The sequence below is a fragment of the Sturnus vulgaris genome, chromosome 19 (genome assembly GCF_052056855.1).
Source record: "Sturnus vulgaris isolate bStuVul1 chromosome 19, bStuVul1.hap1, whole genome shotgun sequence".
Lineage (NCBI taxonomy): Eukaryota > Metazoa > Chordata > Aves > Passeriformes > Sturnidae > Sturnus > Sturnus vulgaris.
This window is the reverse complement of record NC_142261.1, coordinates 11388020-11415738: the sequence shown is the minus strand read 5'-3', so window position 1 is coordinate 11415738 and position 27719 is coordinate 11388020. Positions and strand designations below refer to the sequence as shown.

The following is a 27719-nucleotide window of genomic DNA, read 5'->3' as shown; positions in this document are numbered from 1 at the left end:
TGCACCTGGCCATGAGGAAGCAGCAGCCGTGGCTCATGGCAGAGCTGTGAGAGCTGATGAGGGTCGGGCACAGCGAGCAGGTACCTGCCAATGACGGAGCACGGCCCCGCGTCGGTGGCCACGGCCGCCCTCCTGTACGTGTGAGCATCCCCCGAGCGCAGCCCGAAGAACAGCCCCAGGAACAGCACCAGCCCCAGCAGCACCACTGTCACCAATGTCACCAGCAAACAGCGGGTCTTCATCTTCCTGTGGGGAGAGACAGCATTGTCAGCCCTGCTGCCACCTCCATATCCTCAAAGCAGCAACTATCACGGGTAAGAACCTGCCCAGAGCAGGCAGGAAACATCACACAAAAACCTCCAGATGCACAGGTGAGGTGGGAAATCCAAGCAGCAGAACACCATTGCTGTTAGTCATGGCTGGCATTATCTTCAGGACTACAAATTTTAAAATTTAACTTCACATAATCTGCTTTTAAATGTCATGTCTGTGGAGAAGTCTCTGTCTGGAAGGTTGCCAAGGACCACTGCAAAACACATGTAGGTAACCTTGGATAAAACTACCTGGCACAGGCAGTGTGAGCACAGCACCCATTCCTGCCTGGGACCCTTGGCCACAGCACCTTCCCAAGGAGCCAGGCACTCCCAGAGGGCCATGGCCAGTGCCCAGGTCTCCACGTGTCCCAGTCCTGCACTCAGTGCTCTCGGGCTGCACAGGGCTGCACCTCATGTGAGAGTGAGCACAGAACACCAAGGAGCTCTCTGGGTGCACAGGGGATGAGTGGATGGAGAGTCACTGCCACCTTGGTGGGACAGGCAGTTCAGCAAATACAGCTTCAACAGCTACTCTCTGACCATTCTTTTCCATTACAAGACAATTCCAGCAAAATAGACCTAAATTAATCATATTGCCTTCAGAGACCACCTTCCCCCTTTGTACTGCACCTCTGGGTTTTTACTACAACTTCAGCACAATAGCCAAGATGTTCTTTACCTTACCAAAGCATCTGCCATCCTCAGAGAAAAGCCAGTCCATGGAACTGTGGTGAAGAACAGATGCACCAACCCCACTGTGGATGCCCAGCAGCCCAAGGCAGGGTGAACTCCAGCAGCCAGAGCAGCACTCAGTGCCCTGCAGCAGCCACACACTCAGGATAAGGCAGCAGTGAGTGTGCCAGCACTGAGCTAACCAGAGAAAACAGGCCAGCCAAACCAAAACTTTTCTCAGAGGGGGGTGATTAACAAGCAGGGCCCCCCAGCCTCAGCCCTTGGCTTAAACCAGGAGATACACATTTGCTATCCAAGCCCTGTACCCGTGATCTCAGTCTGAGCACTAAAGATGCCCATCTCCATCCAGGTAAAGCAGCTGTAAATCTACTGTATGTGCTGCTCTGTAAACAAATGTCAACTGAGGGTAGTAAAAGTAAATGGATGAAACCTCTTTCCAGGTTCTAGAACTTAATTTACACTCAACTACTTTTAAAAGAGACCAGTGGTGTGTTTGCAGAGCAATGACTGTGCAGGGAAACAGAGAAGCCATTATGTCCCCAACAATAGCTCACACACAGCCTCAGAGTTTAAAGACAGTTTTTTTTTGTTGGCAGAGAGATTTCAGCTTCAGCACTGGCAGTCTCCTCCAAGCTGCACAAGAAATGCCATGGGATCTTTTATCTGTGCCCCAGCTCGGCAGAAGGTGCTTTGTTTGGTCTGAAGGCTGCTCTGTGCTGGGCTGTCCTTCAAGCCTGGGCTGGCTCAAGCCCCGTAGTGCTGAGTTAACCCCTGGGCTCCTGGCTGGGGCTCTGCAGCTCTTGTCTCACTGCTGGGCCCCTGCAGGGTTTGCTGCCTCATCAGGCAAGTTACTCTGACAGCAGGAGAGAACCTCTCACCTCCTCTCTGGAATGGGATCACACCTGTGAGCATCCCACACACACAGAAGAGCTCCGTGCTGTGTCCTGCTGAGTGCACAGACCTTGGAAAGGGCTCTCCAGCCAAATTCATGTGATTCAGGCACAGCTCCTGGCCTGCCAGGCACGAGGATAAGACATGCACCACTGGGCAGCAACACACACAGGCACCATGTACCATGGCACCAGCCTGTGCCTCTGCAGCTCAAGTGAATGCTCTTAATGAAGGTGTAGCTGTGCAATCTGTCAGACTCATCCTGCCCAGGAAGCAGCAGATGTGTGAGCTCGAGACCTGCAGCTTTCTCTTCCCCAGCAATGAGCAGGGAGCAAACCCAGCTGAGGATAATCCTCTCCAGCCCTGCTGCCAGCTCAGCTCCCAAAAGCTCCTTAGCCCATCCCACGCCTGACCCTAGAGGGAAGCACAGCCCTCCCTGCCTTCCCAGCTGTGGCACAGCAGAGCCAAATGTGCATTTGGTTTGATGTACAGAAACCAGGAGAAGGATCAGGAGGCTGCAGATGTCCACTGCTAACCCACCTCTCCATGCTCCCTGTGCCCTGGGCAGGCACACTGCAGAAACAGCTGAGTTTTTGGACCAACACTCTGTTTGAACTCTGAGTTGAGTCCCCTTATGATTTATTATTGGGAGTGGAGCAGCAGCTGCAAACCACCACCTGAGCAGGCTCCCAGCTACTGTCTGCTGAGGTTGGCTTTAACATCCCCATCTCTGCCAAATCCAGCTGTTTGGAAGCCTGGCTTCAGTCACAGAGAGCTCTGGCTGCAGCAAAAGGTCTCCAGGAGAGAGGGGCTATAAAGCAATTAAAAGCAATACAATTATTTCTCCCTGTTATAAAGGTCCACCAGCCAGTCTTAAATGGAATTTTAAAAGTAGCCTGAGTGTCTTAATTCACATTAGGAGAGGGGGAAGACCAGCAAGTAGCAGAGTCATTCTTGTACAAGCAATCCCAATGAGCTGCACTCAGATGTGTCACAACATGCACAACCTTATTTAAACATGACACTGGGTTTGAATTAAAAGCACCCCAGTGCAGCAGGGGGTTGCTATATAGTGTCAGGCAGGAGATGCAGGGTCTGACGTCTCTGCCAAGAGGGCTGGGGCATTCTGTAGAGATGAAGAATTTGCCACGGTCAGGGAAAGTGCCAGCAGAATTGAAAGAGGAGAAGGAGATGTACTGGCCAGAAAGCAGTGGGGAGAGAACAGTGGGACACCAGAGGATGACAAAGGACTCCAGGCGTGATCAGGCACTTCTTTGTTCCCAAATGAAGTAGTAAACGAAGCATCCACTGACAGCACCTAAAACTTTAACCACAAACTTTAACCCAACAGGTTTCTGCTTTAACCCATCCTGCAAGAGCTTCACACCTCAGCACCTGCTCCTGAGAGTTCCCTGTGCTCCCACCCGCAGCCCAGCAGCCACTACTGCACCATTAGCTTTGAGATATCCACCCTTACTTTCCCCAGGCAGCACAAGAAATGCAAGGGTAGTTTGGAAATCTGGGCTCTTGTCACAGGGCACAGCCCATGCTCTTGTGTCAGGTGACAAATGATGAATTTCCATCATGGGATATTTTAACTGAAGTCTTACACAGTCTTCAGCTCCACCAGTGAGTGCTAAGGGAACTAAAGCAGGGGTTCAGCCAAGCCATGAAGAAGCCCAAAGAGGCTTCCAAATTCAGACCTAGGCACTGCTCCCAGCTGAAGCAGGAGGACAAAGCAGTCCCTGCAGAAACACATCGATTCCATTCAGCTCAGCTAGCAGCCCTCCTCACAGATGGTGCCTCCCTGCTGGTTCCTGTCCAGCAGCCAGCATCCCCCTCTGGGTTAATCCCAGCACTGGAGACTCGTGTGGCTGCACATCAGCTTGCAGGAGAAAGGAATCAGTGGTCCCTGCTTATTGCTGAGATAATCAACACTGGAAAGAACTGAGCTAAGTCTATGAATGAAGGGGCTGCTCAGCTGGGCCTCAGGTGCTGCTCAAGGAGAGCTCTTGTGATCAGTTTGTGACTCCTCCACAGGCACAGGCTTCTCTAAAGCCTAATGGCATGTAGTGTTCTGCCCAATGTAGATCAGACTCAGTTCACTGAGAAAGGGACAGTCATTTCCTCTTGAAGCAACTTTTTCCTCAAAAATCCCTCATGCTTCCCTGCAGAAATTTTAGCATCAAATCCAATATTTTTTATTTTAAGACACTTCAGCATAAACTATGAAGTGAAAAAAAAAGGCAGAAAGGTGAAATAAATACAGAATTGCCCGTTTTCACATGGTTTTCACAGTGTTTCCTAGTTGAGGACCTCCCAAAAACCTACAACTGGCAAACTCAATCTCAAAAACGTAAGTTATTTAAGTTCTATAAACCCATTAAAAACATTGTTACAGTCACTCCCAATTAAAAGTCAAAATGCTTCATCAAAATAGCTCAGTTCTCCCAACTGTTGCAAAAGATGTTTTCAGATGCTCTTTTGCCATTAAACTAGAAGTTATTTATTGGACCTGAACTCATTCAGACTGGTTAGTCAGATCTATCATTCTCTTTTGGCAAGCTTACATGCTTACTAAAAAAGTCCCATTTTCACACATTCTGTCGAATAAGAAACCCCACACAGCACTTTCAGGTAGAGGGAATGGCTCAGTGAAGGTAATTCCTGTTTCCCCCTTACCTCTCAAGAGTATTTGCAAGCTGGTCCTGTCCTTTTGCACAGACCTGTGTGTACTGACCTCCTCTGAATGTCCTTTCTCAGGAAGTGAACCCTTTCCTAGGGGGAAAACATCCTTGTAGCAGTAGCAGTAACCACTTACTTTCCCTTAAAAGCTCTCCAAAACTCGTGTTTGCTATTTGTACTGCTCTGCTCACAGAGATGAACCCATTGAAACTCATTATGTTTGAATTCACAGTACCAGAGGAATGCAGAAGTAATCATTGACTAGGTGAAGAGTCAAGAATCCACACCTCTTAAAATGCATATTTTAGGATCCAGGAAGATTGTTTATCAACAGGAGAATCATTCTCTGTTCCTGGATTTGGTTATTACATGGTACAAATATTTTTCCTCACCTCATTGCTAGCTCTGAAGTTCTGATTGAGCAAATACAGTGGACTCAAGTTGCACCAGGGAAGGTTTAGATTGGATCTTAGAGAAAATTTCTTCACTGAAATGGTAGTCTGGCTGCCCCAGAAAGTAACTGGAGTAACCATCTCTCGAGGGATTTAAAAAACACTGCCAGGTTCAGCCGTGGTCACACTCGGTGGGGATGACCTGTGTGCCAAGTGTGGCTGGCAGTGCCAGGGCACCTGGTCAGCTCCACACCTGCCCTCAGCAGCCACCACCTTAAACTGGCACCACGTTCACGCTGGATTAATGCCCCAGCTGCAGTGAGAAGATGTAATGCCTGGTGTGCCTGGCCTGCTCCCACAGCAGCACCCTCTGGCATGGCAAGGCAGGGATGAAGAAACCTGCCCTCCATCACTAAACCTCAGTGAGGATTTTAAGCAACAATCCTCCATGTCTGCTTGTGCCAAGTCTGGAAGCACAGTTGCAGCTCCAAGGTTGCAGCTCACCTGCTGCTGAAGTGCAGCACAAAACCCAGATTAAGGTAAGGAGCTGCAAAACCTGTCCTTGGACTCCATAGACTCAGCTACCAAAGCTTAGGCCACTGTTTCTGTCCATGGCTGGCCAGAAATCCCACACCCTACTTTGAACATGAGCTCAATGCCCATCCAGAATGTAACACAAGATAAATCACAGCTTGCCCAAAACCTGTGCACAGTGGGGATCTAAGCCCACATGTGATTTTTAGCCAGAAGGCACTCTGCAAACACGGGATGAAGCAAAGTCTGCCTGGATGCAGGCAGCACCATGAGATGCTGTCTCTGGACTCCCAAGGATCAGTCAAGAGGTTAATGCCTCAACTCCAAACCAGCCCAGTCCCTCTGCCCCACTCCAACCTTTGGCACACCAGATCTCCACTTGCTGCAGAAGGACAGTAGCTCTATTACACCGACTCATTAACAAACTTTGGCCTAGTTCCAAGATCAAAAGCTTTAGGGTGATATTTTCTCTGCCTAAAAATACATCTTTTCTATAATAGCCACAAAATGGAATTCTGTTTAACATTTATATGTGGAAAAATCAGAACGATAAAACATGAGCATTTCAGCCCTGAGGTATTTGGAAGGAATAGAGCCTGTGCCCATCTTTCAAAGATGACTTTCAAATACCCCTTTCAAGAATGAAAGAGCACAGGCCCCTTCAGTTATATTGCTTTTGTCCAAGAGGTCTCCAGCAAAAAATGGAAGCTTTCTGGAAAGTAGATACTGGCACAGAAAATACTCTGCAGGCTCAGAAGGATTTGATGTATCTGCAGCTCCTTCCAGCCAGTCTGAACTACACAGTCAGAGTCCAGGCCACATTCAGCTGTTAACACACACCATTCTCACTGTGTCTAATTTATTGATGTGAGACTCCTATGATGCTCCACAGAAAAGACTGTGACAGGAGCACACAACTATCCTCTGAAAAAGCAGACAGTATGGAAAGGTATCTGTTCTCTGCCCCAAACAAACAAACCTGAACTTTCAGTCTGTCACACCTTTAATATTGAGAGTGGAATCAAAATGCAGTCTACTGAGCAGAACCCTTTTCTTAATTTACTGACCCTGGAGGCATGATGGTACCAAGTTTTATTCTTAATATTTTCATAGTTCTAAAGTTGCTATGTCCCTGAAGTGGGTCTAGGTCAGAAGAGAGTCTCCTTGTCACATTTGTCTCAGAGTGTGCAAGGTGAAATGGAAAGGCTGTAAGAAAGCCCCAGTTCTAAATCATATTTCTCCCACTGTAGTATTTCACCCTCACTGCTGAAAGGCAGAGTTCACATCAGTGACCCAACAAAACAAAGCAAATTCTGTCCTTCTTCAAGGACAATGCAGTGCCATGCTCTTACCAGCACAGAGCTGGAACAGGTTGGATGCTCCTCAGCAAGTTACTCTTTCACTTATGCATAAGTAGAGTTGAAGATGGGGTCAGAGAAAGTTATGAAACCTGAAGTCAGTTCCTGCAGTTCCAAAGGGTGAACACTCTGCTGTGTACAGGTTGTGCTAGGCACAGCTACCCTCCTTCAGCTGTATTAAATAATATTTGGCAAGCATCAAGTACCTCTGACTAGGCACTAATATAGCAGAGAGACCTGTTATAACCCAGCCTTGCATGCTTCAAGCTGCAAAGCCACAGCTCAAGCAGTAATGCCATGTTTAATCCAGGTGCATTGCTGTTTTGCTCTTCTCAACCCATTATAAATAAAGGAAAAAAAATCTCCTGAAGGACTTGCCACCTCCTTCCATCTGTGATGTTCATGGCATGGTCACCTTTAACATTCCCCAAAAATTACCATGTGCTATTACATTGAAACTTGAGCAACACAGGAGTGCATCTTTCAGCATATGAAGCAATGCCTTCAAACCTCTTGTCATAGAACTTGCAGACACTGAAAAGCATCAGGCAACCCGAGGCACTTCTGGGGAGTTTTTCTTTTTGTTTCTTCCCCCCACCCTTGTTGATAATTTCCGTGGGAATTTCATGAAGCAAGCCCAGCAATGACTCGCAGAGCACAGATCACATTTTCTGTTTAGACTCCAACTTTTTATGGCAGAGCAATCAACCCAAGGCCTCCATTTCCCAAGGCATTATTGGAATAGATGCTATTACAAGATTTTGTAGCTTAGCTTTACCTCTTGTTGCAGGTTATCTATTTTTCCCATGAGGAAGTCTTTCTCCTCTAACAGAGCAATGTTGCAATCCAATACTACCTGAACATGAGCATCAAAAAGAGCATCTTGAGTGTCCACTAACAGAGCTGCTAATAAGCTCATGAGGCTTCTTCCTACTAAATAATAGGTCCCTTTTTGACCCCTTGCTCTACTATTCCACGATGAGGGCAGCCAGTGGAAGCTAAGTACCAGCTGTAATGGGTAGCAGACAATTCCAATTTAGGCTAAACATGACCTAAGAAACACTGATTCGAAAAAACAGAGCACTGCTGAAAAAGCCCTGCAAAAGCCACCAGGGGAGACTCTTAGAGAAAAGGTACTTTAAGAGTGGAAAAGATGCCCAGTGTGCAAGAGGTCCAGTTGACTAAGAGCAGGGACACAAAAGTTACCTTGCAGAGCTGAAAATGAAGAAGGAGATGTTTGTCCACAGCCAAAGCACCTCCTTCCCCTCCAGTGAGAGCTGCTTGTACTGTAACTCACCTGCTGAAATGGAGCCAACCACTAAACCCAGATGCTTTCATTTTATGGATCTGTTTCCCCATAATCACCAACAAGTGCACACTTTTCCCTGGGACAAAGGTAAGCAAGTGGAAGATAACTGGTGAACAGGGAGGTTTATTAACCTTTTCTTGCCAGCCACATTGGTTAACCAGTTCTGGTTATATCCTCCTAACCCCAGAGGCAGCTGCAGCAGCATTGCTGGGACAGTGCTGTGTGAACTGCCAGGTCTCCTCAGTGCTTGGAGCCTTTGCTTGCTATTGCAGAAGAAACCCTTCTGCTTCTCCCTTCCAGAAAAGGGTGGCTGTCCTCTGTCCAAAGTTCTGCCTTCTTTTATAATTTTTCCTCAATTTTATCTCTCTGTTATCTCAACTCAATCTTACTCATTAATTTTATGTCAAGCTCTCCAGTTTCCAAAACCTACATCACTCTGTACCATTTATCTACCAGCTTTATAAAGCCCTTTAATCTTTGCAAAGTCTTTCTGCCAGGCCACCAAAGGGACTGTGTTTTTGCAGCTGACAGAGCTGCCTTTCCCCCAGCAGCCAGCAATGAGCTCAGCAACACAGTCCCACACAGCTTCCCCTCAACCTCACCATCCCCAAATAAAAGGAGACAGGGGAAAAAACAGGGAATGACATGGGGAAAGAAGAAAACCTAAAATGGTGAAGAGAAAAACAGAGAAAGTGGAAATGAAGGGGGACAAAATAAATGAAGATAGGAGGACAAAAAAAAAAGTGAAAGAACAGGAAAAGGGGAAAGTGAAGGGCAAAAAAATGAACTATGCCCTCTCTCTCAAGGCTAGAGGTTTTCCCCAGTCTTTCCTGACTCCTGCACTTGGACCTGTCCTGCACATGCACATTGAAGCTCTCAGATCACAGATGAAGTTTGGACTTTCTTGGTGCTCTGCAGAAGGGTTTATGTAATTTTTATGTAAGGTTTAAATAATGTTATACCTGCCAGAGCAGGTAACTGTGTATTTTATAGACTGTAGAGCATCTGGATGGGTGGGTGAGGCCACCAAAAACCCTGGATTCCAGTTCTAATAAATGAACTCAACACTGCATTCACTGAAGAGGTTTCATAGAACTAAGCTGAAGTTGGAAAAGAGCTTTTTCCAACAGAAAATAATTTGTAGCTCTCTGATTAAATTCACCTGTTTTTGCTAAACCAAGACTCTACAGGTAGGGGAATACCTTAATGACAGTAGAGCTGGTTTGAATGGCTTTGCCTCTCCTGATCTCACTCCTGTTTGCTGTGGATCAGGAAATGCAGCCCAGGAGTGGGACCTCGAGAGGAAAAGCCCTGGTGCTGGAGAGCCCCCTCTGACAGATTAGAGGGGACCCAGCCAAGAGCAGGAGCAGATCTTTGTTTTCTAAACACACATAGGAGAGGGCCATTCTTTTTGTTCTGGTAATGAGCAGAGAGTCTGCCAGGTGCTGTTCTGGTCCTTCATATGTCTAAATATTCATTTTCCTGGGCAGAATCTACTCATTTTCATACAAATACAGCTGCCCTTGATAGTTCTTTGCAAGATAGAAATATTCTGGAATAAATCAAGCAGTCCACATTTAACTATTTGGAAACAAACAAACAAACAAACAAACAAACAAACTTTCTCCTTCACAGGCCAGTTTCCACATACATGAATGATCTCCCTGACCTGTGCTCTACTGCCTGCTCTGCATTCTCTCCCACAGCATTGGCCTTTCACTCTACTTCTGGATCACACTATCAGCATCATCCCATTGCCCTTGCAGCTTTTCTGGTTCAGCACCTGCCTCCTGGCCTTTCCCCTAGGTACCAGGTAAAAAGCCTGCCAGCGCTTGACCTCTCACACCAAAAGGGCTTTCATTTTCCAGCAAGCACAGAATGACATGGAAAAAAAGAGATCCAAGATCTATGGATTCCTCTGATGAGCACCACCTGCCAGAGGGACATTGACTGAAGTAAGAATTTCTCATCTTTAGGACCCCAAGAAATCTGCCTTCCCATGTTTGTGTAGCTCCGACCTCTCTGGTCATTTTGGGAGCCTTTCCTGTGTCAGCTTGCCAAAACAGCACTTCTCTTATCAGCAAATCTCATCACTTATGCTACCTGCAAAACCAGGGCCAAATTGACCCTCAGGCCAATGACCCTGCACCAACCTTTCCAGAGACCTTTATAACCCAAAAAGGAGTGGAGGCCAGCATCAGCTTGGGTGGTAGACAGTCCCTTCAAAGGGTTGGGTGGGCCATGCAGAGGGGAACTGTCTTCCCCAGTGATGGGATTGAGATCCCAGCTCACTAGACTTCCAGCTCCTTGCTCTGATCTCAGCCTGTCAGAAACCCCAATCCTTCCTGAAGCCATCAGTCCATGTGCTGCTGACCCTGCCAAGGCACAGCAGCTCCCCAAAGGGTGGCTCAGCAGCTGCTCAGGCTGCCTGCACAGAGACCCTGCTGCCTCTGCTAACTGAGGCAATCCAAAGGCAACACAGTAGATCAAGTCCTGCCAATCCTTGCAAGAGAGAAACACTTGCACTTCAAACCTGATCCTGTAGGCTTGTGAAACGAAGGTACCCTTTAATAAAATAGGATTAATGAGCTGGAAAGGTATGCAATAAAGGGAAAGAAACAACTCCCCTATTTCACACCCCAATCCAACCAAATAGGGAGATGATAAGATAAAATCACGCTGGTTACTTACTAATTTAAAAGTTCTGTTCTCCCTGGATGCAGTTCACCTTCAGCCAGTGACACCAAAAGAAGCTCTTCTGCTTGGTTCTCTTGGCCCTTATTCCTCAAGAGTTCCCAGAAGCAGGGATCCAAAAGCAAGACTGGTCACACAGAGCTCAGTAGGAGCAAGGCTTCATATATGGGAGTGGTCAGAAGGGGAGGGTGATGTAATGGAGCCCTATCTTTGAGCAGTAAAGGCATGCCACCCTTCCCCCTCCCTGTCCCTGAAGAATTGCTGGCTCACAGGGCAAGATGAGAACAGAGTGGTCCAGCACTTTCCGTGCCGTACTTTCTCACGGTAAAGGGAACAGCGCCGAGGGTGGGGAGCAGGCAAAGATCAGAGTTGAATGGAGACAATACTTTGATGTTAGGTAGTCCCAAGAGTGAATCTGTACTGGCAGGGTTGTTTCTTTTCTTCATGCATCAAACAATTCTCTGCCAAGTTGCTGGTTTCCCCTGGCACAAGTCCTGACAGGGAGGACACTCTGCATCAGAGCACTGGTGACCCCATACCCATCCTGACAGAGAAAATCCCATTCCTGCACTCTTCCAAGTTGGCAGATGCTGGAGCACTGCCCAGCTCCATGGCCATAGGGGCTGAGAGCTCTGTAGAGGAGAAGAAATGTGCATCCCATAAATGGTGGTGTCTTGGACACTGACCTGGGAAGCTCTTGAGAGGCACATCCTGCCCTTCTCCATCAGAGGAAATCTTGAACCCTATGAATGGAGAGGAAATCTCTCAAGGATGTACCACTGCTGTCCAAAGGGAAAAGAATTCATTTTTTACTTCCTTCATTTCAGTTTTGTTGATCACCCACTGAAGGGTTCGTTTGATCATGAAAAGCCACATAAGGCATTAGGACAAGGTTTGCCTAATTCAAAGGTTATAAACAATCAGCTGTGATTGCTGTATAAAGGGAGAGTCCAGGTCCAACAAAAGGTTTCTGTGTGCTCTCAGATGAGGCAATTGGAAAAGACAGGAGCCAGTCCAGGCTTTCACAAAGTGGAATTCACAGGAATTTGTCCTCTACCAGGAACTGCACCAAGATCCACAGGATCACGCAACAGCAGCCAAACACACACCACCAGCTCCAGGAACCAAAACCTCCTACTGACAGGAACCTCCACGGGAAATTCTCAGATTTGGGTGGGGAAGGGAGATACGGGAATGACTTGCAAGAAGGGCTCCTTGTGCAATGCACAGTGAGCTGAACTGGAGAACAGCAGTGCCTTTACCCCTTCACAGGTGATTTTTTAGCCAGAGATGTCCCCTGTCCACACGACACTGTGCCACGTCAGTAAAGGAGCTGTTCCTGTGCACATCACAGACTGAATCTCTCTTACCCTGAGGAATGGGTCTGCTTTGATAGTGCCAAGGGACGTGAAAGCAGATACACAACTGAGAATCCCTTTTAGCTGCCAGGAGCGCTGCCTGAGAGATTTTTTCAGATCCAGGACAAACTAGGTTTCTCTTACCCATGCAAGATTTGCTCTACTGTATTGGCACTCTCCTGCAAATTACAGAATCTGAATAAACTGCTCCCTCTTGTTCTGTTGTTTTGGAGGAGGATCTGGCTTTGGAGCTATTGGGAATGAAACAGAAACAATTAACATTGAATTGTTCTGTTATCCTTATCCAAACAAGAATCTGCACCCAACAGGTATTTGTTAGTACAAACCACAACTGCAGCAGACCCTGTCCATCCCAAGATAAGCTCCCCACTTGCTCAAGGTGCAGGATGCTTTTTACAGGATTGTTTGGAGACAACCTAAACACACTGGATGGGTGACAAAATCAACTGTAACCAAACTGTGAGCACAAAGAGGAAGAACAGTCATAATAGATCCCTTCCTCAATTTCTCCACTGATACTCGTGATAAGAGACAGAGACACAAAGGAGACTCTGTAAAGCTGCCTACCAAATATGAACCTCCAGCACTTGCTGCACCTACAGGAAGATCTCTAAACTCCATAAACTGTCCAGATTGCCAAATTCTTATCATCATCACCACAAAAAAATTCACTACCTAACATCATTTTAAAGCTAATATTAGGGCCAGGGAGCCTTACATGATAAAAGCATTCATATCCCTATTTCAGAGACAGGACAACAGAGACAATCTTGCCCAGGGCTTCAGAGCAGGTCAGTGCCTGGGCTGGAATAAGGAATCTTCCCCCCAGATTCCTTAACCATGTTCCTAGACATCACCTTTCTTCCCTGTCTCATGCTTGATATGTGCAGTAAATCCAGAGGCAGCTGGAAGTGACAAGTGCAGAGGCTGACACTGATCTATTGCACTGTGCCTAGAGCTCCAAGGGATGTTGTGTTCGGTGTTCCTCACTCCTCCACTGTAAACAGGAAATTAATAAAACATGAAGGTAGCACCCTCCATCTCCTTGTGAAAAAAGACAGCAGATTAGATAGCAGCAGAGGAGCAGGGGGGAAGTTCAAAGTGTTTGCCACTTAATGGAAAACTTGCAGGTAATTACAGAAAGTTGTTGTGTAATTAATCACTGTTAAAGTCTAACCTAAGCAAGAGGGCCCTAAAACCAGAAGAACCCAGACTTTCCCAGCTAGACCCAAGGCCCACTTTCCATTCTGCATAAGAATCAGTGGGACTTGGAGAAGTGAGGCTCAGAAGTTATTTTGGATATCAGTGAATGCTGACCCACAGAGATCTGTGTGTGCAGCCCACCCAAACTTTGCCTTGTGAGAGCTGTGCTTCTCAGGAAGCCCCACAGCTTCTTGTTCCTTTCTCAGCAGTTTCTGCTAAAGGATCAGCTCTGCTGCTCTTGGACCAACAAATGAAACCTCTCAGCATAAAATTCAGCACATCCTGGTAAGCCAGAATCTGTCTGGGTTAGCTTAGGCAAGATTTCAGTGGGACCACATGGCAGGGTCAGGGGAGCAGCCTCCCAGAGAGGGACAGGGCACAGCAGCAGTGCAGCCATCCCCAAAGCTGTTATCCCCACTTGTCAACCTGCCTACCCAACCCTGGGGATGCCTTCTGCCAGCACTGCAGGGCCACTCAGCTCCCAGAGTGGTGGGAATCAACCCAGCAAAGAGCCACTGATGGCTGTGAGGTGCTGTGAGAGAAGAAATCCCACTGAGTCCCTGAGAGGGCTGTGGATAAAGCTCTAATTTGCACTGAGTGAGCAGTAGTGCACTACTGCAAGAATTTCATGGACCTTTACACTTTACCTGGAGCCCTTTCCCTGCTGTGGACAGGTGAGGAGGGTGCTCAGCAGCCATACAAATAGCTCATATTGCATTACACAGGAAAGGTGCACACCATGCAAGACAGCTCACGCCCTAAAAGAGAATCTGGATATACAACTCTTTTATTCCAGTGGTTCTCAGCACTTCATACTCTCTGTGTTTGTTCCCCAGAACAACAGCCTCGGGAAATAAATGAAATTTTCTTTCTGAAGAAGTCACTTGCTGCAGATCCACTACTGCCCTAGTGCTTCAGGCTCCCATTTATTCCAGCTAGGGCTTGGGCAACACAGCTCCTGTCTGTGTGAACACTTGCAACTCATCAGTTTTGACCTTAGGAGAAAACACAGAGCACAGGTTCAGTCTTGGTGCACACCACGAGCCACAGCCACGTGTGGGATGGGTTGTACAAAGGGCCAGGCTCCTCTCACAGCCCACCCGGGCTGAGTGTGCTCAGCTGCCAGCAGCCCAAGGCTGAACACTGAAACCACTGGGTGACTGTGCTGTCCAGAGGGGCAGCCACGAATTCCTACAAGAGAAGACTCCAGAGACAGGAGCCTGTCTTGACTGGCCTCTGCATCTGATTGCAGAAATCTGGCAGGTCTGGTGCTTGCAGCATCTCCTCCTCTGGGCAGAGCATAACACAGGACTGAGGAAAGGAGAGGTGCTCAAACACCAGCAAGTCTTCTGTCCTGGGAGATGCCTCATGCTACCAGGAGAACACAACTCACAGCTCAAGGACTGATCAGAGAAAAGTGTCCCTGTCTGGTTCATCTCCTGCCTGTCCCAGTCTCCTTCGGGCTTGTTTGTTCAGGTGCTGCAGAGGGCACCAGGAGTGGCCATTTCCTAATGAGAGATCAGAACCACAAACCTCTGCCTCAAAGCACTTGGAACCTATGCTGGAAAGTGTGAAGGGGCCAGCTGGGCAGAGACTGCACCAGCACAGCTCTGGGAACACACACTTGGCTTTGGGAGGAGCACAGAAGCTGCAGGGGCTGCACACACAGCCCTGCACAGGAGCTCTCCCCCTCCCTCCCACACACAGGGGCTGCTCAGCCTTTCCATCACAGCCTGGCTGGGCTGGGCTGGGGCAGAGGCTGGAGCCTTCCCGTCTGCTGAGCCCACACCTGCTCCCATTTCCACTGCCAGGGGGAACCACAGATGTTTGCCATGTTTCCATCTGATCCCTGGGGAAGGCTTGGTTTGTTTGCCCAACGTGCCAGGGCTGCAGTCAGCTGGCAGAGTGGGCCAGTCACACCTGCATGGCACAGCACAAAGCTGCTCAAACCCCCCTCTATTGACCTGAGCCCCCTGACCTTCCCAGGGAGAAATGGCAAAGCATGGGATACCTCAGGCAATGCCCTCTCAAAGATTGGGGTGTCTCCCACAGGTCAGCAGGAGGGGTACTACAAACACAGACACCTCCTAAATTCTGAGAGCCACAGCAACCAGTGCCATCAGGCACAAATGGATTTTTGCAGGGGGGTAGAGTGGCCTTCCCTGGGAAAGGCTCTCACCTTCCCTTGCAGATAGAGGCAAAAGGGCTTCCCACAGGCTGGAGCAATGCTCCCATTCTCCCCACTCCACACATCAGCCAACAGCTCAGGCCCTCTGATGCTCTGGGTGCTCTGGTATAACCATTTTCTGACAGCTGCTGTGCCTCTGTCTCCCCCCTTGTCCCATCACAGTCGCCCCATAGCATTGAGGAAGAGGAACAACTTGCCTTGAGGTCAGCCCCATGTGTCATGGGGGTTTTTGGGAAACAGACCTTGGGGTTTAACAGGGCAGCTCCCCTGTGAGATCTCCCACAGCCAGAAATGAACCTTGAACTCCAGCAGGGCAGGGCAGAATTGTGCAGAGACAGAAGACTAGATAAAAGAGATTATCCTTTTATAGATATGGATTTTTTTTAAGAGAGCAGGAAGGAGCAGGAAAGAGAGGCAGAGTCCAGAGCCTGGTCTGACTGTTCAGATCTGAGGCTACCAGAAATGCTGGCTGCTTTTGAAAAGGTTTCCTGACTCCCCCCATGCCACCCTGGCTGCCTTGCTGGCCTCTGCCACCGAGATCCCACCAGCCCCGAGCTAATTTGGGCTCATGGGTGAGAACACAGAAACACAATAGTGCCAGGAATGAAAAGCAATGGGGAGGAGGACACCCAGGAGACTCATTCTTATCAAAAACCAACAGTATATCAAAGGGGATCTGTGAAGAGAGGGAAGAGCCTTTTGTAAAAGCCACAATTGAGCCAAATCCTGCCGTTTTTACAGGCTGCAGTTTTTACACTCTCTTGGGAACCCTGTGATGAAGATTGTCCCAAAGGGGGACCCCTGTGCCAGGCCAGGCCATGTGCCAGACACTCTGCACACCGAGCAGTCCCACACCCACGGCACAGTCGCTGTTTGCCCTCTGCACGTGCTTTTTAATTACAGCTTTTATTTGCAAAGCATCTCTTACAGAAAAGACAAATTGCATTACTCTCAGCTTATTAAAATCACACTCAGATTTTCTCAGCTGCTAATTACAGCCAGGCAGCAGTGTCAGTGTAATTAAAGCTGGGATGGACGTTTGGGGATGCAGCTGTCACACAACCCCTTCCTGTGCCAGGCTCAGCTGAGCCCTGCCCAGGCACTGGCCCCCCATGACACCCAGCACAGCCCAGCCCAGCCCAGCCCTGCCCTGCCACGAGAGAAGATGATGCAGGAAAGGCCAAGCACCTCCTCAGCACAGGGGAGGGGTCCCCCTGCACCAAACCTCCCCAGTTACAGCTGGGCACCCACCCTGACCCTGCTGCAGTCAGGGGGAAGGGATACCTGTGGCCTTGGGGTTACAGCACTGAGGTGTGGGGACTGAAAAGGGGTTTTCTCCTGTTTCTGGTGCTAAATGATTGCAATAAATCACACTGCCTGTCCAAGCCTCCATTTCCTTCCATGCAAAACAGAGATTTGGGGCTTCCCTGTTAATTAAGCAGCTCTGGGAACAAACCGCACAGGCACCCTTGCTGGCACCCAAACACTTTGAAGCCTGACCGTGGCACACAACAGACCTGGGAGTGGGTTACACATGGGAAGGGGTGAAGAAACTAAGTTCCAAAGACTGAGAGACAAAGAATTGAGATAAAAGAGCTTACAGACCTGTGAGGAGCTTGGAGCCTGCTGGAGAACCAACTGTGCCTGTGCTACACTTGGCCTTGGCAGAAGGGCAGCACAGGTGTGCAAACAGCTGTGTGACAGCACAGCAAGCACCTGCCCCGAGCTCAGGCACCTCAGAGCTCTCAGGGCACACAACCAGGTGAACTCTGAGCAAGTGGGGACTTAACCCCAGCACTGGCTTCCTGCTGCCAAGGGGATGCTGTGGAGAATATCACCTCCAGGAAGATAGAGCGCTAATTAGGGAAAGCAGATAAAGACTGTGTCTCTTTCAGATGAGTTTCCTTCCCACTGAAAGCCTCACAGTTTCAGTGCTCAGCAGGATGTAAACACATCCTTAAATGATTTCCTGGAGCCTAGTTTCAAAGATCAGTCCCTTCAGAAGCAGGAACATGCCAAGATCAATAGCAGACCCAGGAGAGCTCTAAGCATGCCAGCTCCAAACCCATCAGGCTTCCACTACAGCCAGTTACCCATCAGATGCTAAGGGGCACTGCTACCTTTTCATGCTTGAAAAGGCTACCAAGACTTCCTAAGCAATCAGCCTTACTTAAGTACCAAGGGAAAAAAATCAGTAGGAAATTTTACATTTCAGAAACAGCACGATGTGCCTGTGCAATCTATCCTGGAGAGGGAAACCCACAGAGAGAGTTCACAAGAGGAACAGAGCTCACAGATACTGGATGTAATCCCAAGAACAAGGATATGCTCATCTGATCCTTGAATAGTTTTACAGTTAACTCCTTAAAGTCACTAACAGGATGTCCTAGGAAGCAGCTATCAGGTGATCATTTTTAATCCAAGTTACAAGAGAAGAATGAATGGTTAAAACTTCATGTGGAAAAAGCTGAGGGGGGCATCCAATGGATGCCAGAGGCAGCATGTCCATTATATTTACTTGTGGCTCAGTAATGAAACAGTAAAGATAACATATGGAGCTAGCAGAAGATATCAGGAAAATTTCAGTTGTGGAAAACTTGAAAACATCTGTGAAGCAGGGCAAATAATATCTGATTAAATTCAATATAGAGAAATATGTAATGCTTGGCTGTGATAAACCGATATGAAGGATAGATATAGATTGATGGGTTTGAGTTAGAAGTTCCCTACACCACCATTAAAACTCTTACAAAGCTTTGGTGAAAAAAATGCAGCAAGAAGAAAGCAAGAATTTGTTAGCTCCTGATTCACTGGCTCTTATTTAAAGCTTATAAATGAAACTGGGTCTGTAAAGAGGAAAAGTATTCCTTTGAAAAGGATAAAGAGGACAGAGGCAGAGTTAAGAATCAAAGCTGGCAAATCTAGCTACAGCTACGGAAACTTTTGAAAAAATTAATAACTTAGTACAAGGAACTTACCTAAGAAATGACATAACAAAGGTTATGCCCAACACACTGAAAAGTGAAGTGTTTTCAGTCTAGGGTGTTCACTCAAGTACAGCTAACTGCCGCTCCCTTGGAATAGCATTGAAATCTGTCCAAAGAGGAGAATTCCAGGCAGAGGTCATTATTTTCATCCCTTCAAACACGTGTGCAGCATTAGAGCCCGCCGCGGGAACACAATGCCTGAAAAGCAGAGGCAGAATTCCCAGGAGCTCCGAGCCTTCCTCTCCCTACCTGGAGCTGTGGCTGCTGTCAGTGCGAGCGCTCGCTCCCTCCATCCTCCCCACGGCCACACCTGCGCGCTCCGTCCTACCTGCAGCTAAGCGCGATTTTCCATGCGGGCGCTGCGGCATCTCAGGGGTCCTCCCAGCACATCCCTGCCTGGCCCAGGGAGAGGAGAGCCTGTTCTCCAGAGCAGCCGGGCTGTTCCCCTGTGGGTGAGAGGCTGGGTCAGTCCCAGTTCTTGTGCTGGGCACTAGATGGCACAGACGGCAGGGAGCCCGGGCTGGGCGGGCGGCACCGGGGGCTGCCCTTGCCCAGGGCAATGATGCCAGCATCATCATCATCATCATCATCCCACGGGGGTATCCCCTCCACGGGGTGTCCCCGCTGCCACTGCCCTGCCCCTCGCACCCCGTCCTGCCCAGCCAGGGCACGGCCTGTGCTGCAGGGAAGCCGGAGAGCCCGGCCAGGGCTGTGGCATCCATGCCTCCATGCCCTCTGCTGCTCCTCACCAAGCTCGGGCTCGCTGAACATGCCTGGTTCACAGAGCAGCCCTACCTGTGGCTCAAACTGTGTCAAAAAGAGGGCAGGAATCCTCCCTGGGATCCTGTCCCGTGTCACGGTGAGGCTGCACCTTAGTCACCAGCCTCCAGGACAATAAACAGACCCCGGTCCTCCGAGTGTGGACAGACAGGAGGGCCAGGTCCCCATCAGTGGTCCCCCTGGGTTAAGGCCAGGTCTGGGGAGTGGCACCCCAGCATCTTTCCTTTGCCCTGTGGGATCATGGTGCAAAGGAGGGAAGCACTTAGTCACTGCTCTTCAAGCATTTGTCACAAGGTAGCTCCTCTAAAGCAGCTCACTCTTCCTCCTGGTTTTCTTCCTTTTCAGCACTGCTGCCTGCAATCACTGAGGCAGGGCCTGCACTCCAGAGCCTTCCCACCCTCATCTTCCTCAATTTCTTTAAGGTGTGGATGGAATTCCTTACCAATGAACTGTGTGGACTGACGCTATGAGGCAAACGCGGGCTAAGCCACACAACCTGCTGTGGTCAGCACAGAAAAAGCCAAAGCGCTCTCTGTGGTGACAAAAAAAAAAAAAAAAAAGCACGGGAAGGTGGAAATTTGTATGTTGGCCTCTGCTGTTCTGACATTAGAAATTCAATTTACTTCAAAGGTTAACACAGTTAATGGCTCTGCTGAAGATCACAGGCTCTGACAGCCTGCCTGGAACGGCTCCATCCCTGGCAGGGCACGAGGGACAGCATGTGAGGGGTGGCACTGAGGAGAGCAGCAGCTCTGTGCACAGGGCACAAGTGGCACACGTGGGTGTCATCCAAACCAAACCTGAGCCTGGCACAGCCCAAAAGAGCTTTTGTGCTGAGCAGCTCAGTGATGCCAGGTACTAATGACAAAGACAAGTGTCCAAGGAAAAGCCTGTTTGCTTTTCCAGCAGCACTACCCTTTCCTGTCTGTCTGCTCATGGCACTGCCCTGCAGACTGCAGTGGGGATGGCGATCACCTAGGTCAAACCCCACAGGGGGAATCCCTCAGGGTGCTGTAGGTGAGGGACAAAATATAATTCAGATGCCTGCACTGTAAAATCCAAATCATCCATGGTGTAAACAGGGCAGTAAGTCAGTTTGGCTCTTATCTTTCAAAGGCCGGAGTGGGTGACACTGGTGACCTGGACAAAACCTGGAGAGAGACTCATGCTAGATCCTGGGGACTGCTCCAGCCCAGTGTCCAGAGGCTGAGAAGTACAGAAGAGCCAGAGAAGCCCCTTCCACACTGACAGACTTGGAGAACTGCTTCTGATCAGCCATCCAAATCTAAATGCTGGGTCACTGGTGTGTAACAACCTGGCTCTGAAAGGTTCCTGGGCAGAGAAGGAAATGCTCAAAAAAGGCTTTTATGCTTCAATTCCCACTCTAAGTTCTGCTTCTTGTACTCTTCAAACATTTGGGTTTTTTTTAGACAAGACATGTCTTTTTATCTTTTGAGATAAATGGAGAAAAAATAGTCAAACTGAAAAGAAATAAAAAGTTTGTCTCTTTTCCAGGTCTCCCCATGGGAGAGGTCTTTGGAGAACATCAAAGTCTTACTTTGGGAGGCCATCCTCCTCAGCAGGACACCTAATGTGTCATGTGCTGGCTGGACTGGCTCCCCTCTGCCAGAGGCAGTGATGGAGAGCACTGAGCCCCCCTGCAGCCACCCCTCCGAGCAGCCAGCAGCACTTCCATGCCCTGTGTCTGCTCAGGTCACACAGCCTGGCCTCCAGTGCCTGCTCCATGCCCTCCCCCGAGGGCCTGTGCTTGCTCTCAGCAGTTTAGAACTGCTTGCTAAGATGCTTAGAGCCAGTGTAATCTGTGCACTTAGTGGTTTCAAATTCCAAAAGAAGCTTAGCAGCACCAGGTGCTGCCTTCAGCCACTCCTGCATGGGCTTAAGATGGTTTAATTCTTTTATGAAAACATAATTCCAGCCCATAGCTTTCAACTGGGGAGCTTCTAAGCCAGGTTTTCTAAAAGCTCTTCAGAAGTATTTTTACGACACACACACAGAAAGGGATTCCAGAAGGACACAAGATCAGACATTTCTGCCTCTTTAAAGCTGGAAATGTGAAAGCCCCATGGCAAGGTACATTTTAAGTCCTTGCAAGGCTTTCCTCCAATGTTGCTCCTGTCTCAGATCAGCTTCTCAATGGTCTAATGTATGGAGAGGTCCCAGGGCCTTCCCTTCCCTTTTCCCATCAGCCTTGTGAAAGCATCCACAGGCAAGAGCCACCTCTGTGCTCCAAACAAAGGCAGGTGGCTGAACAGAACAGAAACCCCTTGGGACCACAGGCTGCCCCTGGAATTGTCACTTGCCAGCATTTCTTCATTTACTGCACTGCTCTATTTTTTTAACTCTCCTGCTCCCCTTTCCAGGCTGATCAAAAGCACGAGGTGTTACAAAGGGAACTCCTGCTGCTCCCAGTGACTCTCCCCTTCCTTCCTCTGGAGGGCTTCCCCAGGGTCTTGTGTGTCTGCCAGGGGAAAGCAGAGGGCTGGGAAAGACAGAAAAGGTGTCTGGAAAACACACACAGGTCCAGGTGGCAGTGGAGAGGAGCAAAAGGTGGAAGGAAAGAGAGGGGAAGTGCGAGCCTGGGGCAGAATGTGAGAAGAGACAGAACTTCCCACCACCACAATGCAGGTGTGTGATTCCATTCCTGACTGGGACAGGAGAGTCTGGGCAGCCCCACTGCTCCCAGAGCAGTGAGGAACATCTCTGGTGGGGCTTTCAGAGCTGCCTGCCCTGCCTTTCTGCCAGGGACTACAGCCACTGCAGCAGTTCAGCACAAGGCTGTGAGTCCAAACCTCACAGTATCTTCACAGCCCACCTTAATTTAATCAAGATAAAATGAATCTAAATGAAATGGGTGCAGTGTGCTCCCAGAATGGAGGTAACAGAAATCTCCCATGCATCTCAGTTCTCTAATGGACTGACCATGAAAGCAGTGGAAGCTCAGAATTTCCCTGTGCTAAGAAGTCAAGGTAATGCCATGTGTCACTGGAGCAGACTGGTGACCTTCCCTGTGCTCACAGCAGTGTTGTCCAATTTCACTGTGACCACAAGACCACAGGGGGTTAATATTCCCTATGCAGCCAATATACAGCCCAGCAAATCTGCTTTTATGGGCACTCTGAGAACTTGATTAATTTGTCCAATAATGAGCAGGCCAGGGTCCATAATTAGGTAGCAAAACTCTTTTTGAAAAGCCATCACTGCCTCAGACCCAGAACACCACCAAGGGCCTCGTGGGCTGCAAAGAGAGCCTCAGCCACAAGAAGCAGAAGGTTTAAGATTTAATGAATGTTACATGGGCTATTGCTACCATTTCTCCATCAAATGCAGAGCCTCAGCAGTGGCTGCCTGCAAGCAGCTGCCTCCACCAGCACTGATGCTGCAGGAAATCCCTAAGTCAGCCCAGCTGATGCTGTGTTCATCTTATATCTCCCCATCTCCCCATCTCCATGTACTCTCTGCAGTCTCGAGGAAGAAATCCCCATAATGGTTGTCATCAGGAGGATTTCTTCCCCAAAACTGCACTATCATGGACAGATGGACCTTCTCCAGGTCTGCTGCTTTGTTCAGAAATAAGCTTACAGGTATTTGGGATATGGAGCTCTCACATGAATAGCTCATGGCCGAACAGTGCATTTGCCCCTAGGTACAATGGAATTAAATCTGGAGCCTGCACTCTCTTTGCATGTATCTCTCCAGAGCTGCACCTCCCTTCCCAGCAGGAGGCTTGGATTTGAGGGATCTGCCAAAAGCTCAGAGCCACAAGAAATAACAACTTGGGAGCTCAGACAAGCCTGTTTGCAGGCAAACAAAAGCTGAAGCCGTGCAAGTGTGAGGCAGTCAATGCAGTGTCTGGCAGCACAGCCTCACCTCTGCCTTAATCCTCTTTCCCTTCTCCAGCACTAAATTAATCAATTACACTTCCAGCCCGGCAAAATCAGTCAGAAATGTAACCGTCATCGTACACAAGGCAAACATAATTAGGATTGTCATTCGAAGGCAGCTGGCCCAGCATACAGATGAGAGCAGGGCAGGGCCATGGCAGGCAGGGCCATTGGAATTGGGGTCACAGCACGGGCTGTGCCAGGGAAAGGGCAGCAGCTCCAGCCCTGGCCACCAGCTCTGCAGGGAGAGCTGGGCACTGAGCACAAACAGGCCAGGGACACCTGGGGCAGGACACACTCCAGGCAGCCCCTTCAGTCAGGGAGGAACCACAACCTCCCCCAGCCATAGATGGGAGCCCAAACTCACAGCACTGCACAGGACACAGACCCTGCAGGGATGGACAGCATGGAAATGAGGCCTTGGAAATCCCTGACCATCACTGCCAGTGTGAATTCATAACTGGGCTTGTTGGATCCCACAAACCTGGGATTTTTGAGCTTTCTGTGCTTTCTGGCACTGACCCCCACTGCTTTTGACCTGAGGCCTTGGAGAAAGCTCCAAATTTGAGTGATGGAGTTAAAAACACGGATGTGTAGTTAAATAGTGTGTGTGATTTCACATGGTGAAGGGGTTTTAAATTTGAGGTTTTTATAATGTAGTAATAGGTGTGGGACAAGATGGAGGATTTTGAGTGTTGTCTCCTTTCTGTCTTCTTCCTCCTTCTTCTTCATGAATTCAGGCAGTAATTTCTGGCTGGACAGTTAGTCCTGCACTGTGGTCACAGGAGTTTGGTTATTGGGTCAAAAATATAAATAATATAGGTGTAATTCTCTATTGGACTGTTTAGCTTTAAAAGACCTTGTAGCTAGCTCAATTCACCTCCATTTTGCTCCACTTTTAGCTGGTAGCTGAAAGTGTTGCAGAACTCTCTGTACCTTAGATAAGATTTAATAAACAACCAAGCCCAAACACGAGAAAATTCATCTCCTTCATGTTTTTAATCCTGACTCTGAGTGAAGACAGAAGAAAATGAAGACAAGCCACTAATACAGTTACCACCTTGACAGGGGTGAGCAATGGTTATCCCCTCCCCAGCCTAATGGGAAACTGAGTCACGAGGCCAAGTGACAGCAAGAGCAAGGCAGGAGTGTTCAGTGACAGCATCAGCTCAAGCACAAGCAAAAAAATCCGAGTGAGCCAGAGCAAAATCACCAACCCAATGTGCTCCCAGGTAGCTCCAGGGTGCAGCTGCAGCCCCATGGCTGCTGTCCCAGGGTAGGAGAGGCTACAGCAGAGCTAGAGGAGAGGCAGGGGCTCGGGTAAGCACAACCTAAGGGCTGAAATGGTTTCTGTACAAGCCCAACACTCTTCAATTTGGGAAACAGAAACCTGAGAGGGGACACAGCAGAGGTTTATCTGAGTGTGGCTTAGAGAAAATGAATGAGGAATGACTGCCTGCTGTTTCTTCCAATATTTAAGCTACAAAAGCATCAAATGAAAACCATGAGTGACAGATTCAGAACAAAGTAAATATTTCTTCACACACTTGAACAGTGCCATAAGTTGCTGTGGATACCCAAAATTTTCTCAGGCTCAAAAAAGGGTTTAGGAAAAACTTGAAAAGATGATTAAATGCAGAATTCCACATCTCAGGAAATTCTTGAACTATAGATGGCTGATGGTAAGGAGAGTACTCAGCAACACACTGACCTACATCCCCTTGTTGTTATCCTCCTCACTGGACATCCTCTATTAACCACTGCTAATTGAGAATCCCAGAGGGAAGAGACCTGTGGTCTGATCAAGTACAGTTGTTCTTCTGTCCTGGCACTGATCTGAGCTCTCCTTACTTGCCTGAAAGACTAGGAACTAGGAACATTCCCATTCCTGGGCACTTGGGTGACAACAGGGAGATGTGCTTATAGCACAGAACTTGAGTGAATAGGGAAAGGATCTCTGCTTTCCGTTTTTCCCATTTCTCATGTTAGAAGCAATTTTTGATAAAATTAACTCAGTCATGCTGCACCCAGCTAGATGCAGTTGGCAGCACCATGTACCCTGCATTCAGTTTAGAAACAAGATAACATCCTTCTGAGAGGTGCTAAAATATCCACAGGGATATTTTCCAAGTCTCAAAGCCACAGCTTGTGGTCCCTGTGAGAAACCCCAGTTCCCACTCTGTTGTGCCAAACAAGCTCATGAGCTGATCTATCTCTATGTAAAGTTTACAGGTGCCCTTGACACTGCAGCAGAGATGAAAGAAAGGTGGGGACACTCCTGTAGATTGGTATCTCCCAGCTCCTGCATGCTCACCTACCGGCTCACTCTCTCCTAGGGCTGCATTAGAGGATGCAGACTCTGACACAAGAATCCACTCTTTCCAAGCAAACCCCTCCCTCCTCCCCTCATCTCAGCTGTAGAAGCACATCCCCTGGCTCTCATGTGCCCTTTGCAAGCACACACAGATAGGGCAGGATTATCTCAGTCTGCAGAGAGCTGTTGGGCAGGCATTCTCCTCCAGTGAAGCCAAGTGGAGCACTGGTGTGTTTCTCATTAGCTCCTATTATCCACGCTATTGTAGTGCTCCCAGTGCTAAAGCACAGCCGGGGGACAGCTGAACTGCCCCTGCAATGGCTCGTTTGTTAAGAGGATTTGCTCTGTGGCAGGATATTTCCAAATCACATGCAGAGGAGGGGTATGCTGGCAACAGTGCCATCCTCTGAGCCACTTGTGTGCCCTGGCTCTCCCACTGCCTTAGAACAATCCACCTGGTTTCATCCCCACTAAACTGCAGATTGTGTTTCCTTCTGACTCTCAGAGATAAGGTGTGAGGCAATTGAGCCACACAAAGCCATTCTGCTGCTGGACTGATCCTTTGGTTCCAAATCCACCATGGCTGCTGCTCCTTTCAGCAGCACCCAGAGCAGAGCAGGCAGGAGCACAGGTCCTGTCCAGCTGCCAGACAGAGGGAAAGGCCATCGTGCACCCCTCCTTTGACACCTTTACCCCTCCTTTGACACCTTTACCCACTGCTCCAGCACTTTCTGTCCTTCCCTTTGCTCCCAGTGACAGTTCTGCAGCTGTAACACTGCACCCCATATGAGTGATTTTCTCTTGACCCAGCCTCTCTCAAAGCTCTCTGACCAGATTCAGAAGTCCTTACTCAGCATCTACTCCCTCCAAATGGGATTAGCTTGAGTCAGTCTCAGCCATATCTCAAGATCTCTTGATGCTAATTTCCCTCGTGCAGGTGCTTAGAGCAGGGAGGGGACTATAAGATGGACAGTCAGGGCTTTTGTCACATCAAGCACTGAGTAAAATTCTGAGAAGGGCTCTCAGAATCTGGCCTACCATGGTTAGAGAGCTGCCCAAACACTGTGACAAAATTAATGCACTAGCCAGGCTGCTTTAGAGTCCAGCCCCTTTTTGTCTCTGTCTCTTCAAGACAGGGGTCACCAGAAGAATATTTGAAAGAGGCTATCATGATGCAAAGCATCCACATCTCCATCCCCATTCATGGCTCAGAGGAAGGTTTGGAAGGAAAATGATCCTTGCTGGCTCTGTACCACAAAGAGCCATGGCCATCCCCATTCCTCCACAGTGAGAGCCCAGCAGCCACAATATTCTTCCAGAGATGCACTGGATGATGCACAGGGCAGTGGGAGCCCCAGGTTGTTCTGTAGCTGTGTGCCCTCACATTACAGCCACCAGACACCCCTGCTCTGCATGCAGGACTCACAGGCTGCCATGGGCACCTGGGCTCACTGTGGTGAACAGAAGTCAGCTTATGGCTCCAATTCCAAAAAGTAGGTCAGGATGAGCCACTGGTTCTGCTGGGAGCGTGACCGAGCTGCCTGTAAAATCTCTGTGGCTGGAGATGGGATCCAGGCTTTGTTTTTTACCATCCTGTTGGATGGCAGTGATTTTGTCTGAGGAAAAGCATGTGCTAAACTTGCTGTGCACTGCTGGAGGAGGGAAGAATGCACACAAGGAAAACAGTTCTACCCACAGCAGGTGAGGAACAGTGCCAGCATCTTACTATCAGTTGCAGATGATGGGTGGTGGGCAAAATTCCTGCCACTTTCTAGATTTGTAAAACACCTCCTCTGGGTCCAACAGACTGATGGAAAACACAGCCCACAGAAGCAATCCCTGCAGACGGTGTGTTTTGAACTACTATTAATCTAGACAACCTTCTACGATGTTCAAAGAGTTTTGCCCAGAAATAAAATACCTCCCCAAAACGCCTGGATGGAAGGAGCAGTCTCGACAGCATCCGCGTCTCTCTTTGTCTTCCCCACCGAGCATCTCCCGGCAGAACGAGCCCGGGAGGAGGAGCGGGGCTGCCCGGCCCCGGGGGGCGGGTGCTGAGCCCGGAGCCCGCAGTGCCAGACCCGGGGCTGTGTTCC

The 27719-nt window shown here is 48.8% G+C and overlaps 1 protein-coding gene across 4 annotated transcripts in view; it reads right to left on the bottom strand.

The window, feature by feature from the left end:
• The window catches only part of GGT1 (gamma-glutamyltransferase 1), a 29544-nt gene extending 10425 nt beyond the window's left edge, over positions 1–19119 (bottom strand). The window contains exons 1-3 of one of the 4 annotated variants that reach the window (XM_088175885.1): positions 18956–19119; positions 18619–18825; positions 85–246 (exon numbers count right to left, since the gene is read on the bottom strand). In XM_088175885.1, the coding sequence (XP_088032011.1) occupies positions 85–246; positions 18619–18632 (176 nt within the window). In that variant the 5' untranslated portion in view covers positions 18633–18825; positions 18956–19119. Of the gene's footprint in view, positions 1–84; positions 247–993; positions 1171–18618; positions 18826–18955 lie in introns of those variants that run through there. The other 3 variants (XM_014894716.2, XM_088175886.1, XM_088175884.1) reach the window with 3 other exon arrangements.
• Between the last annotated feature and the right edge of the window lie 8600 nt (positions 19120–27719).